At 60.0% G+C, this 17367-nt stretch overlaps 2 protein-coding genes across 3 annotated transcripts; one reads left to right on the top strand and one right to left on the bottom strand.

Annotated features, from left to right (window-relative positions):
• Nucleotides 1-5785: 5785 nt before the first annotated feature.
• On the top strand, nucleotides 5786-9978 carry CPLX3 (complexin 3). Its single transcript, XM_085071026.1, has 4 exons — nucleotides 5786-6216; nucleotides 6971-7175; nucleotides 7500-7587; nucleotides 8827-9978. The coding sequence occupies exons 2-4, from the start codon at nucleotides 7015-7017 to the stop codon at nucleotides 9049-9051; spliced, it is 474 nt and encodes a 157-aa protein (XP_084927152.1). The 5' UTR covers nucleotides 5786-6216; nucleotides 6971-7014; the 3' UTR covers nucleotides 9052-9978.
• A 3232-nt stretch (nucleotides 9979-13210) lies between these two features.
• ULK3 (unc-51 like kinase 3) lies at nucleotides 13211-17262 on the bottom strand. Of its 2 annotated transcripts, XM_085071025.1 has the most exons (16): nucleotides 17071-17262; nucleotides 16705-16845; nucleotides 16403-16523; nucleotides 16201-16305; nucleotides 15978-16121; nucleotides 15806-15888; nucleotides 15580-15735; nucleotides 15381-15486; nucleotides 15225-15265; nucleotides 15032-15134; nucleotides 14868-14932; nucleotides 14672-14750; nucleotides 14542-14582; nucleotides 14412-14459; nucleotides 14282-14336; nucleotides 13211-14096 (listed from the first exon to the last, which is right to left on the bottom strand). In XM_085071025.1, the coding sequence occupies exons 1-16, from the start codon at nucleotides 17170-17172 to the stop codon at nucleotides 14080-14082; spliced, it is 1407 nt and encodes a 468-aa protein (XP_084927151.1). In that variant the 5' UTR covers nucleotides 17173-17262; the 3' UTR covers nucleotides 13211-14079. The 2 variants fall into 2 exon arrangements, with proteins under 2 accessions (XP_084927151.1, XP_084927150.1); XM_085071024.1 differs by having other exon boundaries at nucleotides 13211-14336.
• Nucleotides 17263-17367: the final 105 nt, after the last annotated feature.

Below are 17367 nucleotides of genomic sequence, written 5' to 3'. Positions count from 1 at the left end.
AACCCCCTTCCTCTCGTCCACATTCGCCCCGCTCCTCCCAGTGCTCCGGCAGGGCCCAGCCGGATAAGCAGCTTTACTTTTTGGGCTTATGAAGATTAAAGTCATTTACAGGCAAAGCCTGCAAGAAACGGCTTTGGGAATGGCGAGAAATACCCAGAACATTCACGTGATGGGAGACAGCGGGGAGAGGTCTGCTCCTGTCCCTGTCCTCTCCTGTCCCCTTGTCCTGAGTTACTGCTGGGGCAGACCCCTGCCAGCTGTCAGAAAACGGGGGAAAACTAACCCAAAACTCGTTTAGACCTTTGATTTTTCTCCAAATGGCACCACACTTCCCATTTCTGAGACTCTGCCTGGTCCCCGGGTGGTGTTTGGTGCCTCAGCATCCTCCGGGATGTAGTTGGAGGATACTGAGAGAGAACTGCTGGAAGAAATCCCGTTCTTCATTGCAAATCAGGGAGTTTAACCCTGCCCGGCCCCTCTGCCACCACCGTGCCTCAGTTTCCCCACACAGACCGGGTTGCTCCTGTGGATCTCCTTCGCTTTGGGCTGCTGCCTGGAGCTGCTCATCCTGGATCCCAGCTGGTGATTTCTCCCGAGGGATTTTGGGGCTGCTCCCATCAGCGGCAGTGTTGGGCAGAAGGGGACAGGCTGAGTGACACCCTGGGGCTCCTGAGTGTTGGCTCACATCACGTCCCCTTCCTCCTCCTCCTCCTCCTGCCATGGGCAGTGGGGTGGGCTCTGGGCCCAGTTGTGTCAGCTCCCATCCTGCCTCAAATTCCCGGCGTGAATCATCCGAGTTATTCCCGCTGCCAGCGCCGCGGTGTCCGTGTGATGGCACACAGGGACCTCTCCCTCTGCCTCTGCCACACGGGAAGGGAGGGAACAGGGACACGGGCTTTAAAAAAGCTCTGGAAAATCCAGCTTTCTGTTCGGGCAGCTCTCCTGCCTCTCCCCTCCGCACTGCTGAGCGGGATCCCAGCTCGGGCTGGAGCTCGGTGTCCCAGGCGGGTCGGGACAGGGCTGGACAGAGCTGCGATTTGCTGTGTGGAACCTGCCAGGGGGGTGAAAAGACCATCTCCATCTTTGCTTTTCTGTCCCTCCCCATCACCTGCACCCCACACGGATTCTGCCGAGCCAAAGCATCCCTTCTCGCACTGGCCCAGGCTCTCCCAGCAGAGATGCTCTCTCTTCCTCATTAGGGCTCCTTCCACCAGCTCCGGCTCTTCCCTGTGTCCCCACACCCTGCCTGCCCTCTCCCTGTCACCCCAGAGCTGCAGTGAGCCTTCCTCTCCCTGAACACCCCAAAATCCCAGTCTCCCTTCAAAGAGAACCAACTCCAGCTGCAGCAGCCGCTCCGTTCCCTTTTCCCAGGGTGGCAAAACCTCCGTGCCAAGAGGAGGGGGTGCAATGAGCCCCCCACGAGCTGCTTAATTCCCCCAGTGCTGCCTGGGGCTAATTACCAGCTCTAATTACGGCCCTTCTGCTCCATCCTTGGAGCACGGGCTTCCCAACCCCTGGCATCCCTCGCCGGCATCTGTGCGCTGCCGGCGCCTCCTCCCCCTCCGCGATCGACTTTATCACAAGGACTATTTTTAGCGCCATGTACAAAGCCATTCCCATCACCGTTCCGTGTCGTTCACCTCTCCAGCTCCTCTCTCTCCCTCTCTCTCTCCCCCCTTTTTTATTTTTTTTTTCCTTCTGAGCACTCCAGGAAATGAAGGCAAGGCCGGGAAGATCCCCCGTGGGAATGCTGCGTGTGTGTGGCCGTGTGTGTGTCGGAGCTGGCGTGTGCCTTTGCTCGGGGCTTGCTCTCCACCACCGGCACGAAGCAGCACATGGTCTCCCCATGTGCCTGTTTACATGCTCTGTATGTCTGTCCGGCTGCATTTGTGTCACAGCTTGGGTGCAGACTCTGCCCTGGGAGCCCCCCCGCCGCCCCCGGCGTCTCCCTCTTCTTCCTCACCTTCCTCAGCACCTCTCCTCCCGGCAGCAATTGCAGCCACCCGGCTCTCTGCTGCGACCTGCTTCTGCTCCTCTTCTGCCGGAGCATCCACAGCACCCCAAAACACCCAGTCTCTCCAGACAGGGGTCCTATTTCCGTATGACAGAACCATTCCCACCCCAAAACCCCTCATCCCCTGCGACGGGGGCTGAATGTCCTATATGACCATTCCCACCCCACATCCCCATCCCTCGGGATGTCTGTCCAGTGTGACCGGACCATTCCCACCCCAAACCTCCCAAAACCCAGCAATGACAAGTCCCGTGCCCAGTGACACAAAGATGAGAGCAGGGGATTCCGAGGGAACTGGGGGGACATCCCAGCAGCATCCTCACTCCTGGCTTCCCTTCCCGGGGACCACTCAGGGGGTCCCAGGGGTTGCTCTGCCAGGGCATGTCAGGGCGAGGAGGGTGTGCACTGGGATTTTTTCATCCTTTGGTGATGATGACAGATTCTGGGAACTTAAAGGCTTTCCATGGGAATACCTCCCTAGGTCAGGGAAAGGCATCTTTGGTTTCATTCCCATCCCAAGTCGTCCTGCAGTTCTCCCTCAGCCAAGGCAAATTCCAGCTTTATGGAGTTCTGTTCAAGTAACATGCCAGGAAGTAATTTCATTTGGTAATTTACAACACTCTCATCGTAAACTTTCTTTATTCCCTCTGCTAGAGACACTTTGATCCCAATAAAGGATCTCCCAGAAGGCATCTCGCTGCCTTCCGAAGGGATATTTTTCTCAAGACCTTCAGGACATTTTCCCTCAAACTCCTGAGAGGTGGTGGTCCATGCCAGCGGTGGGACCCTCTGGACAGCTGTCACCGTGCCTTGTCCCCAAGCCCGAGGGGCACAGCAGGGTGTCCCTGTCCCCATCCCATCGGAGCATCCCCAGCGGCAGGTGGGAAAAGCGAAGGTGACTCTGGCGCTTCCCGGGGTCAGGGCTGAGCCCGGCGGTCCCTGCGGTGGCGGTGCCTGTCCCCATCACCACAAGTGACAATCAGCTGCCAAGTGCCGGCGTGACTTCCCCCGGCAGCCGCGGGCTGCCTGCTTGCTTTGGAAACGCCTTCTCATTTCCTGCCCGTCGCTGCTCCGGAGAGCACACACCCGGCTTTCCAGGATTCCCTCACCTACTCAGGGTCCGCAGGGGTTTGAACCTTCATGTTCCCTGGATTTCAGGCTGACAGGGATCAGGTTCCTGCCTTCTGATGGCCTTACTGCCGTGGCACTGCCGCTCAAGGTCACCGAGCCTTCCCCTCCCCTCCACAACCCACGGGATCCCTCCAGGATCCAGCCACTCCAGGGATTCTGGAGCACCGTGTGGAACCCTGGTTGTGGTAACTGTGCCTTTGGAGCCAGCTACCTGGAAAGAAGAGCTGGAATGATCCCTCTCAGCATGGCAGAGGGAGCTGCTTGCATCCAATTTAAATCAGGTGTCAACGCTGAGAGAGGATCCTCTTAACTTCCACCGTCTTGTCTGAGGCTGCGACGGGGGGACGTCTCATCTCCCTCCCGTCTAATCCATGGCGATGTGTGATATAGCATAAGCTAATATAATAGGTCATGCAAGGATTTACATCTCATTACGGCAGGTTAGAGTCCTGGCAGGAAGGATGACTCATCCTTACTTGAATATATTTCAGGGATAAGGAGCGGTTCAGCTGCCCAAGGAAAAGCAAATGGGGAAATCAACCACCTTGAAGCATCATTTACCAGCTCGCTGCACCCTCTGATTGTCCCCGCAGCTCTGCCTCCAGGTGGGACACCAGCCTCTCCAGGAAAACCAAGGGGCTGGGAGAGCAAAACCTCTCCGGAGGTCCTTTCCTTTGCCTTCTGCTCCATCCCTAGAGAACCTGGGCTGCAAGAGGCTGCCCAAGCTGGAGGGCGAGCATCCCTGCCATGAGGGACGGGATCCGAGGCGCTGCCGACAGCGCCGGGCTTGTTTTCACCTAGTTGCCTTGGCCGAGTGTTTCTGCTCATCAGGAGCTGTCTGCTCTTAGTTCCTCAGACAGGGAGGCTCCGAGGGAGCTGGCCCATCTAACCCAGCTGGAAAAAATCGGTCCTGACTTCCAGTCTCTTATTGTTAATGGATGCTCACAGCGAAATCCGGAGCGAGCCAAGCTCCCGGGACCAGCCGCACCCCAAATCTGCTCTGAGCCCACACGAGGCTCAGAGCAGCACCCAAGAACACAACCAGGGGTGCTTTTCCTTCTCGCTGCCCCTCTTTTCAGCCAGACTGACAGCCGGAACGTGACCGCGCCATTGGCAATGGGACATCTGCGGAGCGCCCGGGGCTGCCAGCCTATTTCCCAGCAGGCTGTGGCAGCTCATTGTGGGTTAAAATTAATTTTCCATGGGTTTTCCATGGGAAAATGCTTACGGGGGCCTGCAGATCGGTGTGAAAAGCAAAAATCATCACTTCAAAAAGCTGTTGAGGCTCCTGAGCTGCCAGCTCGGGGTGAGCAGCAGGCACAGGGGCACCTGCCGGGTGGGGGATGCTGTGGGTGGTGCTGGAGTTGTGCCAAACGGTGCCTCGGCGGGACCTCCCTCATCCCAGCGTCAGTTTGCACATTTGGATGGGCTCAAGGGAACTGTTGGCATCAATCGGGGGGCTCTGCCCCACCAGGACAAATCCCCTGTTGTCACCTCCAAAAGCGTGTTGCAATCCCTGAGAGCAGCAGTCACTGCCCAGCGGCTGACCGGATTAATACCCAAGAAAAATGCATTATTTTTTAATCTGTTTTCCTCTTAAGACATAATTTTACCTTGGAGGGGGGGTGGGATGGGAGGAGATGGGCCGATTCCCCCTCCCTCTGTCACTTTGTTCTGTCGCTTCACAGCTGTTCCATCATTTTAATCTGCAGAGATTGTCTTTATATTTCGGAAATGAAATGATTTCCCGCAAGCCGGGATTGAGGTTTGGATCCGCGCTCATTTTTCATGAGCGGAGAAGAAAAAAGGGAGAAATGTCTGTTAAAGCCAGGCTGGCCATCTGGAAGGGAGGTGCGTTGCTGATGCCATTAATTGCTCACTCCCCAAGGCTTGGAATGAGGCTGCAGTCAAAGGGAAGAGCAGGAGTGGGAGTGGGGTTGGAGAGACCAGGGGAATGATGCAACAAAATCAATGCTTCATCCTCCTGATTTAGGTGATCAATGAATCAGGCTTTCGTGCCCTGGTTCTGGGGACTGAGAGCAGCTTTAGTATTAATTAATATCATAAAATCATGGAATCACAGAATCCCAGAATGGCTAGGGTCAGAAGGGACCTTAAAGCTCATCCAAGTTCCACCCCCTGCCGTGCGCAGGGACATCTTCCTCTAGAGCAGGTTGCTCCAAGCTGGCCTTGGACACTTCCAGGGATGGAATACTTCCATGGATATCATTAATAGGATGAAGAGGAGGGAAGTTTTGGGCACACGAGCCCTTGGATCGACGAGCAAACAACAGTTGTGACCGGTGCCTGGTACATACGGCTTGTTCCGAGTGTCAAGCCGGCTTTTCCTCCTGCCAGACCCGAAGGATGGGGAATAGAGTGGGGAAAAGGGCTCTGGAGTGGGTGTGCTCCTCGGTGGGATGAAACAGCAGCGAATCACGGAGGGAGGGGTATCCGGGGGACCCCCCGCCATGGCTCCATCCACTCCCTGTGTCCCCTGGGGGCTCTGGGGGCTCCTTCTTCCCGCGGGGCTGGCGGCACTCGCGGTGCCCCGGGGCGGGTCGGGACGGCGGCGGCTCCGCCCGGCGGAGGGCGGCGGGGCCGGGGGGAGGTGGCGGGGCCGGGCGGGAGGCGGCGGGGCCGGGCGGGAGGCGGTGCTGCCGCCGCCGTGCAGGGACACACACACCGGAGCTGTGCGAGCCCCGGTGCTGCAGCGCCCGCTCCGCTCCGCTCCGCTCCGCTCCCGGCCGGGACCTCTCCGCCATGGGCGGCCGGGCGGCGCGGCCCCGCTGAGCCCCGCGCACCCCGGCAGCAGCTCCGGCATCCCGCGCTCCGACACCCCGGCTACTCGGTACTCCGGCACCCCGGCAACTCTGCTCCGCTAACGCCGGCATCCCCGGAGCTCGGGACTCCGCTGCCCCGGGAACTCACCTCCAGAGCATCCTCGGGAACTTCGGTCCGCTGACCCCGGCTCCTCCATCTCTCAGTACTCCGGCTTCCCGGGAACTCCGTACTCCACCGGGCGGGAACTCCGCTGCGCTGACCGCTGGTCCCGGCTCCTCGGGAATTCGGTACTCCGGCATCCCGGGAATTCACCTCCGCTGACCCCATCTCCCCCATAACCCCGTGCCCCAGCTCCCCGGGAACCCATCGCCCCCGTCCCTGCCTCCTCCGCCACCCGGTACCCTGCCATCCCGGGAACTCGGTACTCCGGCATCCCGGGGATTCATCTCCGCTGAGCCCATCTCCTCCACAAGCCCGTTCCACAGCTCCCCGGGGACTCAGCTCTGCTGACCCCGGCTCCTCCATCACCCGCTATTCCGCCTCCCAGGGAATTCAGCTCTACTCATCATCCTGGCTCCCCAGGAATTCGGTACTCCGACTCCCTGTGAGCCTGGCTCCGCTGATCCCGGATCCTCCATAACCCAGTATCCCAGCTCCCCGGGAACTCGACTCCACTGACCGCAGCTCCTCCACGGGAACTCATCTCTCCTGTTCCCAACTCCTCCATAATAACCCAGGGTTCCCCAGGAGCCCAGCTCCGCGGATCGCGGCTCTTCCATCCCCCGCTATCCCAGCTCCCCGGGCACTCTCCAGCTGCCCCACAGCCAGGCACTCCGGCTCTCCCGGAGCTCCATCCCCAGCATCCCGGCTTCCCGGTAACTCCCTGCTCCCCGCACCCCAGCACCGACCATTTCTCGGCTCCCCGGCGCTCCAGCTCACCCTTAGCGCCTTTCCTCTGGGACTCCTCTCATCCCACATCCCCATCCTCCCCACCGCTCGCTACCCCAGAGCCCCCAGTGACCCGGCCTGTCCCCGCTGCAGAGCCGCGCTGCCCCCCGGCCCCCCGGCCCCCCGAAGGCGCGGCCATGGCGTTCATGGTGAAGAGCATGGTGGGGGGGCAGCTGAAGAACCTCACGGGCGGCCTGGGCGGCGAGGAGAAGAGCGAGGGAGAGAAGACTCCGGCCGAGGCGCAGGGCATGACCCGCGAGGAGTATGAGGAATATCAGCGGCAGCTGGTGGAGGAGAAGTGAGTGCGAGTGGCACCGGGCACCGGGCCGGGCTGGACCCCCGGGGGGCTCCCGCTGCATCCCCCATCCCGTGCATGGGAGCTGGGGGGACCCAGCGTTGGGGACAGCAGGACTGTGAGGGAGTTTAATGAGCCCCCTAATCCCTTAATCCGCTTCCTCGCCCGGGAGATGGATTGTTTTCTCCTTTCAGGCTGTGCTGGGGGGAGGAAATTGTGGAGAACCGGGACTTTTCAGAGAAAATGGGGGATACTGAGGTTGGGGGGAAGTGCAAACGCAAGGGTGGGGGGCACGGGCTGTTGGTAAGTGCCCCGTGTGCTTCGCAGGATGGAGAGAGATGCCCAGTTTGCCCAGCGCAAGGCGGAGAGAGCCACGGTCAGGTCCCACTTCCGAGACAAGTACAGGCTCCCCAAGGTACGGCTGTGCCGGGAATGGGGGCCACAGGGGAGCCGAGCTTCGGCTGGAGCTCTGGAGCGTGGGGAAGGAGCAAGGACCCCTCTGGCTGTGTGGGGTTTGAGCCACAAAGCCCAAATGCAAATGAGTTCCCCACAAAACCATCCTTCTCCCCAAACTTTGGCCGCTCTCCTTCCCCTCTGAGCACCTCACACCACCGGCCCGAGACAGTGGGACTCCCAGCCTTGCTTGATCCCCCTCTTCCTCATTTTTGCCCCCTAAATCCAGCTGGGTGAGGAAAAACCACCTTCACCTCAGACTCCCTGGAGCTGGGAGTGAAGCCAAGGTTACACCTTTCTGCCTGGATTAGCCAGCTCCTCTCCCCGGATTATTTGGCAAACGTCTCCCACCAAAACTCCAGTTTTGGAATTTCCGCACGATGAACGATTCACTAAAAACAATTTAATCAAGGGATAATTCAGCCGTTCTTGGAATTGTCACAAGCTCCTCTCCCTCCAAACCCACCCTTTATTCAGGAAGAGCTTCTCAATGGTGAATACTCCAAATTGGAGCCGGGCTAATATTAGTTCCGAAGGGTCAGTTAAGCCAAGTGAGATTGTTCTGATTGTTTGGCGTTGTTCAGCCAGCCTGGATTCACCCTCCCCCTGCTTCCCACCCACCTTCTATAGCCAGGAAATAAACAGCTGGAGAATTTCTTTTGCCCCCTGCCAAAAGCCAGAAAAGGCAGAGAAAGAAGAGATAGAGATTTTTTACTCTCCGGGGGAAACTGGGATTTGTTTGGATCCGGCCCCGCAATCCCTTCACTGCCTTCTTGTGCTTGAGATGTCCCTTCTCATCTCTTGACAAGTTTCTTCTACTCATTACTGATCCCGCTTGGCAGCCGGGTTGCCTCATCCCGAGTCTGCCCGTGGCTCCCGGCGCGGAGCTGATCCCGATCGCCGGTGGGAGCAGTCGTTAAGCATACGCGGAGCTTAATTAGGTGCCTCACCCCCCGCGACGCGAGCTGAAAACCAGTTTATACTGGTGCTGCGCGTGGGTTTGCATCTCGGCTCTTGCTGTGAGCGCCCAGGCTCTGCTCAGCCTGGATCAACATCCCACCCTCACCCCCAGGGACCTTCCCGCACCGTCCTTAAAGCGGGAAGACAGCCCAAAGCCCCTCCTGCGAGGCTCGCACATGCTTCCAGGAGCCCCCTTCCCGCTGTGACATCCCCCTCCTGACTCTCTCTCGGCCCGTTGCAGAACGAAACGGATGACAACCAGATCCAGCTGGTGGGAGGTGACGTGGAGCTGCCCAAGGAGCTGGCCAAGATGATCGAGCAGGACAACGAGGAGGAGGAGGAGAAGAACTCAGTGATCGGCCAGCTCAGCAACATCCAGAACCTGGACCTTGATTCCTTGAAGGACAAAGCTTCGGCCACGCTAGAGGACCTGAAGCAATCGGCGGAGAAATGCTCCGTGATGTGACGGGGCTGAGCCCCCTCGCCGCCGGCGCGACGGTGGGGGAGCAGGGAGGGGACGCAGCGCAGGGTCTGGCGGGGGCTGCTGCCTGCGGCGGGGACCCCAGCGACGTTGTCACCCTTGCCGTGTGTCACTCGGGTCCTCCTGAGCCGTGTGACCCCTCGAGTCCCTGACCCAGATGTCCCTGATGTGTGGTTTTCGTTTCGTTCTCCGGGCTGAGGTTAGAGCCAAGAGCCAGCATGTCCCCCCCGTACCCCAAGGCCTCCTCCCGTGCCCGCGGCAGGGGGTGTTTGTAGCCAGGGAAGGAGAGTGACCTTGGAGTGTTCTTGACCCACCAGCGTGGGAAGGACGCTGTGTGGTGGCCACACGCCGTGGCTCTGCCTCCACATTTCCGCTCAGCCTCCTAGAAATGACCGGGAGGCTCCGATTCGCCTCGCAAGGACGAGGCAGGGTGTGGAGCACCCCCCTCCCCGCGTCCCGTCCCCATCACCTGAGACACGACATCCCATCCCTGCAAGGAACACCGACCCCTCCGCCCTTGAGGGCCCCTCTGAAGGAGACAGCCGGGAAGGACCTGCTATCCGACCTGCCATATGATCCCGTTCGTCCCTGTGGGAAGGGGGGTGCTGAGGACCAGAGGGCTGAAGCCTGAATTGACACCAGAGAGGAACAAAAGCACTCCCTGGTGCTGAGCTGAGCCCGCGCCAGCCCTTCCCCAGAGCAGCGGTGTCCCTCGCCTGGGGTGGGATCCACTCCTGTCCTTGCTCCTTCCAGGAGAAGAGCAAAGTGCTAAGGGAACATCTCCCCGTCCTCCTGCTCTGTCGTGCTGTAGTTGTGCGCTGTGCTCGGTCGAGTGTCCCTCACCTCCTGTGCTGTCCCCGTGCCATGGTACTGTTATAACCGGTGGAATAAATACCAGGAGATGTCTATGCATTTATTTTTCTCCCCGAGCTCTGTTTTCCTGAGCAAGGTTTTGGGATGTCCCTTCCCGAGGCAGGGATGGGAGCTCCGAGGAAAACTCCCTGGCAGCAGCATCCCAAAGAGAGCATCGCTCCTGTTATGGTCACATTTGGGACCAAAGGGATGCCACGAGCAGCTCATTGTCAGCAGCTGGGTTTAAAAGCAAACAAAATTCCCATTTTCCACAGATTTTTGGCTGTTTTAATACAAAACCTTCAGAACACTCAGTCTCACTGTCACTGTGGGATGTCCACAGCACTGCTCCAAGCAAGGACAAGTCTCTGCAGGGATGAGCCCGTGGTAGCACAGGTGTGACTCCCAGCCCTGACGGCATCCCGGCAGGCAGTTGGCTCCTGCGGTGAGGCTTCCTGGAAAAACTTGGCATGGGCTGGGAATTTATCGCTCCAAATCCCATGGGAGCTGATTAGCTGCAGTTTGGTTTTGAGGGGAGAGGTGGGTCATCCTGGAAAACACAGGACAGGGTGCTGGGAAGCTGATCTTGTTGTTATTGCTGTTATTATGATTAAGGATGCTAGATCAGGCCATGGCTAGGGCTGCTGGGCCAAGAGATTCCTTTCTGCCCCCAGCCCCTGATAATCCTTGTGCCAGGACCAGTTCTGGGAAACTCCTGTTGTCCATCCCTGAGAGGACAGACAGACAGACAGAGGCAGCTCAGGTGTGATGCTCTGCCAGTGGGGACACACATCTTCCCAACCCTCCAGGGCCTGGGACCAGGAGAGCTGCCAGCATCTCCAGGGACATCTGTTCCCATCAGATCCCCAGCCCAGCCCCACACAGCACCGGGAGCTGGGGAGAGACGAGGGGAGATTGGCAGGAGCAGCTTTAGCTCTGGGAGGGGATCATACCTGATGAGGATCAGCCCGAGCTGATCTAATCCCCCATAGGAAAGGGATAGCAGGGAGAGGCACGGACCAAGGCGAGCCCTTGCTGTTTAAATCCCAGGCTAATGGCAAGGAGTGACCAAAAGCATCCCACGGCAGAGCGAGATCCCAGCCGGAGCGAGAAGCCATGGGGCTCGGGGATGGAACCCTGCGGTTCATCCCCCCACAGCCAGCCAGAATCCTCTCCCGCACCTTTCCCCCAGCCCCCCTTCCCCTGCCCGCCATCCCCGACCCCCGGGCTGGCTCCGAGCTCCCCGTGGCCCACGTGCCGCCACGCAAAGGCCGCGTGAAGCTCGGCGGGTTTATTTTGGGAGGCACCATGACCCCCAGGCATGTGAAAAGCCAGGCAGCACGCGCTCCCCCCGCCCGGCTCCGCGCGACGTGTTAAGCCTCAGCAAAGCGTTCCCGGCAAAGCGTTCCTGGCAAAGCATCGGCAGCTCCGAGGATGCTCCCAGCTCGCATCCCTGCTCCCAGCGCTGCATCGCTGCCTGTAGCGGGGAGGAGAGGCTGGGATGCGGGGAGCAGCGGCAGGCAGTCCCCCTCCTGCTCTTTCCCTGCCCACCGAGGGATGCATCCCGGTTTCCAGTGGTTCCCATTGCTGTATCCCGAGCATCCCTGCAGCCGAGCATCCTGGCTGCCTCCATGCCGTGCGACTGCCCCGGGCATCAACACACAGACTAAAAATCTTAAAGCAAAGAATAAGTGTGGATTAAAGCAGAAAATGTATTTTTTTTTCTCTTTTGCTGGCCCAATATAATTTCCTCACCTATGAGGCCAGGATTGGGGTGCGTTTGTCCAAGCAAGCCCTTACTGGCTGCTGGAAGATGCTGGCAGTAGGGAATTTTGTTGATAAAATTAAATAAATTGTATTGATCAAATAACATAAATTTTATTGACAAAATTCCTGCCCCCCTGCACCAGCTGCTCCCTCAGCCGGCTGCAGGATCTTCCTCCTTCCCACTGGTGAGAGTGGAATGAGCGAGTGGTTTCCCCAATGGATAAAGCATTAAATGAGCAATTGTTAAAGCACTGAAACAAATGAGCCGCCATGGAAGGCCGGGGAATCTCCCTTCTTCTTTTTGCAGACAATTAAACCTCCCTGCTAGCTGCTGTGGGAAGGGATGGCCCATCCATCCACCCACTGTTGGCCCAACAATCGGGATTAATCCAGATTAGAGAGCACTGGGAAAGCCCAAGGTTGGCTCCACACACTGACCCAGCTCTCCCCAGTCCATCGCATGTGTAACCTCACATCAACCCACGAGGGTGACAACCCATCTGCCACTCACATGTCCCTCGCTGGGTGACAATCCAGTCCCAGGAGCCGCCCTGTGAGGGTTGGAAGAGCCCTTTGGGAGAGCTGGGCGATGGGATGGCATGGACGGGACTGGAGCAGAGCAGCTCCTCCCTGTGCAGCCGAGCGACAGAGGCCACGCTTGGTGCCACCTTCCCTCGGTGACATTTGGGCAGCACTGTCGAAAAACCCCGGTGCAGGAGACACTCACATCCACCCCGACACAAAGCCGGGCCACCCGGGCTCCATCACCCCCGGGGGAGCATCCGGAGCCTCGTCCTGCTTCCGAGGGCTGGGGAACGGGCCGCGCTGCGGCCGAGCGTGAAGGCAGATGCGATTGTCCGCGCCGCCTGCCGCAGCCAGCCGGTGCAGCCGTCCCCAGCGGCTCCGCGCTCGCCACGGGCTGGGGGAGGACACGGGCTTGGAAAGCACTCTAAAGCCTCGGGATATAATCTCTGCTTGGAATAATAAAAATAAAAAGATATAGAAATGCCCTGTCGCATCTGCCTGGGAAGCTGTGCGCTGGTTTGAGCGCGGAGCAGCCGGCACGGGGGTAGGATGTGGGGGGGAAGGCTGTCTTGGGAAGAGGTCACAGCTCAGAATATCCGTGGGACACCCCAAAAATGCCCCATCGCTTGCTCCAGCCCCTCTGCCTTCCCTCATGGTCCAGCCCAGCGCTTCCTCACCCGCCACAAAAACCTATTGGAGAAAACAGGATTTTACGTAACGGCTCGTGTTGTTCTGCTCCGTGTTTTCCACACAAAAAATAAAAAGATGGGAAGTGAAAACAAGGTCAAACCTTGCTTTGGCTGCCTCGTGTCCCCGGGGAGCACAGGAAGGGAGGGCACTGCTAGAGCAGAGGAAGGGACACCCCGGCTCTGCTCCTGGGGGAACAGGAACAAAGGTCCCCAGCCCCCCTTGATGGCTCCACAACCCTAGGCTGGCTCTGGGTACTGGGCTTGCCTGGGGACACCTCTTTGGGCTCATATCACAAACTTGAGTGCAACGGTGGTGGAGAAACCAAAATTAGAGTTTATTAAAGACAATAAATTACATTCCCTTGAGATACAGTAGATTTTGAGACAAGTACCTTGTTTTGGAGGACAGGCCACCTCAGCACCCCAGAGAAGTGACTCCTGGGAACATGATTTGGATCTTGGGGTTGTCAGAGCCCTGAGGTGTGGAGCAGAGCTGGCAGGATGCTGAGGGTGTCTCCCTGAAGGTGATTGATTCCCGCTCATGTCCAGCTCAATCAGTCCCCGCTGAGCACTGCTCACGCCCGTGACAGCGATGGTGCCATCAGTACCTGCCACCCTCCAGGTTTAGGGAGGAAAAGCCTCCTTCCCAGTGCTCCAGCAGTGAGAGGGACGTATGGCTGGGCTGGGACAGTGCAGTGGGGTGCTGGAGGCTGGACGAGCAGCGGTGGATGCAGAGGTAGATGCTGGGCGAGGAAGGCACAGCAGAGCATCCCTGTTCTCCCTCACCTCCCGGCTGGATTCATGGACCTGGGCTCTGCAGGCTCCCCCAGAATTTAGGAAGTGGAAGAAACACCCAGCCGAAAAAGCAGGGGATATCCTGCCAGAGCCCAGTGCCAGGATAAAAATACCCTTCCTGTGGCAGCCAGTGGAGGGAATTAGAGTGGAATAACCCGCCCGCTGTGGCAGGGGAGGCTGCAGCGGCAGAAGGTCGAGGCAGGGCTGGCAGGCAAATGAACCAGTGCCTGGGAGAAGGGCAGATGGCCCTGCAGACCCCCCGGGGCCGGCAGCCCGAGGGTGACCCCCGAGGTGTCACCCCGGTGGTGGGGACGGAAGCCTCGTCTGTGCGCCGGAATCTCCTGGCAGGGCAGCGAGCAGCATCCCGCCGGGCAGCTCCCGGGAATCACTGCAAGGTACAGGCTGTGCAGGGGACAAGGGGACTCACCGGGCTGCACGGCCACTGCCACCCCCTCTGCACGGGCTCCCAGGCGGGGATGGCCCTGTGCTGGGGGGAGACGAGGGTATGTGGGGTTGGGATCAGCAGGGATATCCCCATAGCAGCTGGAGGGACACTCCCCAAGTCCCCTCAGAAGAGGGGCACTCACCGCTCCGGACGGACTCTGCCAGTGCCTCGTTGCCCATGGACTGTGCCTCCCGCATCTGCCAAGGGAGAGGAGGCTTTTCCAGCCTTTATCCACCCCCAGCACATTGTGGAGAGCCCCCCACCATCCATACCTTGATCTGATCCTTCAGGTACTCGGCTCGGGCCATCAGGGTCTGGATCTGGCAGGAGAGAGACAGAGGACACAGTTCCTTCGGAGCCAGGCCACAGGGAACAGGTGGGTGTCCCAGGGCTGGCACTCACCTCTGCGTGGAGCAGCTCCCGGCGCCGCCCCGCTGGCTCCGCTGCAGGGGGAAGAGGAACAGGCCATGCGGTGAGGGATGGGAACAGGATCCATCTTTGCCCTGAAAGCCCTGCCACAATCCCAACTCACCGGCCAGGAGCAGCAGCAGCTCCCCCAGGCTCTGCTGGTACAGCTCCAGGGTGTCACTGTCATCCCTGCCTTCCTCCTCCTGCAAGAGACCCCGGGGGCTGGCAGTGGCTGGGGGGATCCACCAGCCCCCTCCTCTCCAGGTCTGCACCTTGCCCTTCCCTCGAGGGATGAGGGGACCCCCAAGGCCACCCCTCACCTTGGCGATAGCAGCTGAAGCCACTTCCAGTGCCGCGCAGAGCCGAGGTTTGTCCTTGGCCATTTCTGCAAGGGGAATTGCCCAAAACCTTCACCCTTCAGCCCAAAAACCCACCACTGTCCCACTGCCAGCTCGCACACTGGGGGATCCCCAAACAGCTCTACCTTTAAGGAGCTCTCTGGCCGGATTCCCTTTCTCCAGGATGTTCTTGTTGCTGGAAGTGACCAACACCTTCAGCTCCTCTGCTCGGGAGATGTACTGCCCCACCTGTGCACATTTTGGGGGTGAGGAGAGCCCTAATATCGGGTGCAGAGGATGGGGGTGCTGCCCCCCACCTCCCCAGGGGTTTTGGCTCACCTTGGCCCGGATGGCTTCTTTGCGCCGCACATCGCTTTCATCTGAGGGGGAGAATGACCAAACGCTGGGGTGGGTGGGCTGAAAACTGGCCTCCCCTGGGGTGCTGCCCCCCAAAAATACCCCCAGGCCCCACACAGCCCCCGGGGGGGGACTCACAATGCAGTGCTGGCACGAAATACTCCAGGGCTTTGCAGTAGAGGGAGAGGGCGGCATTGGCGTCCCCCTCCTGATCCTTCTTCACCGCCTCCACCACCAGCTTGGTCTGGGGAACACAGGGGGTTCTCAGGGCTTGGAACTCCCATTCCCAGGGAGCAGCCCCCCATTCCCAGGGAGCAGCCCCCAGGCCCCTGCTCACCGCCTTGCCGAGGCTCTCGGGGCCAGGGACGTGCTCCATGTCCACGAAGGGGTGGGCAAAGAAGCGCTCGAAGGAGATGCGCTTCAGAGGGTCCCTCTCCAGGAGCTGTCCCAGGAGATCCCGGCATTCCTGAGAGAGCTGGGGCCGGCTGGGAAGCTGGGGAGGGAAGGGGCTGAGCCCACTGACCGCACTGAGACCCCCCCAGCCCCATCCCACCCCACGTTACCTCCACAGCCCGGTCGCTGCGGATCTTCTCCTCCAGCTCGGCAAAGGAGCGGGAAGCGAAGGGCGGCTTCCCAAAAAGTGCTTCTGTGGGGCGAAAAAAGGAGCGGTGGTGGAAGATGGAGAGGAAAACCAACCCTGAGCAGACACCCCAGGGGAATAAAAGCCCAACCCACCATAAAGGATGACGCCCACCGACCACAGGTCCACGCGGGCATCGTACTGCTGCCGACACACCATCTCGGGGGCCATGTAGAGCGGGGAGCCCCGCAGCACGTGCTTCTCGTCCCACGGGGACATGTACTGAGCAAAGCCAAAATCTGCCGGGGAGAGAGCTCGTGGGGGCACGAGGAGAAGGGATTTGCCCCCTCCCAGCCCCTCCCAGGGAGCTGCCCTGACCTGCCAGCTTCAGCTGGGGGTTCTCCGGGGCGCTCAGGAGGATGTTCTGTGGCTTCAGGTCCAGGTGGGAGATGTTGCGGTCATGGAGGAACTTCAGGGCGCAGGCTGGGCAGGTGGATGGGCACATGACAGCACAACCCTGCACCCCAAAAAGCCCGGGAAGGCTCCCCACTGGAGCTGGAGCAGTGTGGGGTGTCCTTACCCAGCTGCTGCAGGAAGATGCGTGCCACCTTTTCCGGGAGGATCCGGCGCATCCGGATGAAGCGGGAGAGGTCTCCCCCGGCACAGAACTCCATGATCAGGTAGATGTGGTCACTGTCCCACTGCGAGGCAGAAAGACCCCATGGTGCCATCGCAGCCAGTCCCATCCACCCGCACAGGTTCGCCTGGACCAGTTTGCCCAGTTGCTGGCACCAAGCCCCATGGATACACCCTTGGGAAGCGGGAATGGGTCCAAGCCAGAGTACTACCGGCTCAGAGCTCCCCGGGAAGCCCCCAGCCCACCTGGAAATCCTTGAGCTCTACGATATTGGGATGGCGGATGGTCTTGAGGATCTCGATTTCCGTCAGCAGGTTCTCCACCGATGCCCGGTTCAGGCTCCTCTTGTTCACGCACTTGACGGCCACCACCTCACGCGTGTCCCTCTGCCAAGGAGGGGGGAGAGCCCTGGAACCCCTCACCCAAACAGCCACCCTGGGCTGCTCCCCCAGCCCCCGGATGGGGAGGGGAGGGAAGGAACCCCTGCAAGGGGGCTGCAGGTGCCATGCGGGAGTGCAGGGGTGGTACCCCATGTGTAGGGCTGGAAAGGGGGATCCCAGTGGAGCAGACCGGGGAGCAAAAAGGGGACCCCGCGGAGGGCTGGGCCCTACCTTCCTGTAGGCCTTGTAAACGGTGGCGTAGGTGCCGGAGCCGAGGCGCTCGGTGAGGATGAACTCGTCGAGGCGCGGCGGAGCCCAGCCGGCCCCGGCCATGGCTGCCCTGAGCCCCGCTGCGGGCACTCGGGGCCCGGGAGCCACTTCCGCCTTCCCGGCGCGCCGCGGCCCTGGCCACGCCCCCAGAGACAAACCACGCCCACCCGCCATGGCCCCGCCCAATCCCTGCCCGCCCCTCCATCCAGACCCCGCCCCCCTCTGGCCCCGCCCCAATCAGCCCGAGACACAACCCAG

Source organism: Lichenostomus cassidix, chromosome 10 (assembly GCF_008360975.1).
Source record: "Lichenostomus cassidix isolate B80296 chromosome 10, HeHo_3.0, whole genome shotgun sequence".
NCBI classification, from domain to species: domain Eukaryota; kingdom Metazoa; phylum Chordata; class Aves; order Passeriformes; family Meliphagidae; genus Lichenostomus; species Lichenostomus cassidix.
This window is presented reverse-complemented; position numbering and strand designations above follow the sequence as displayed.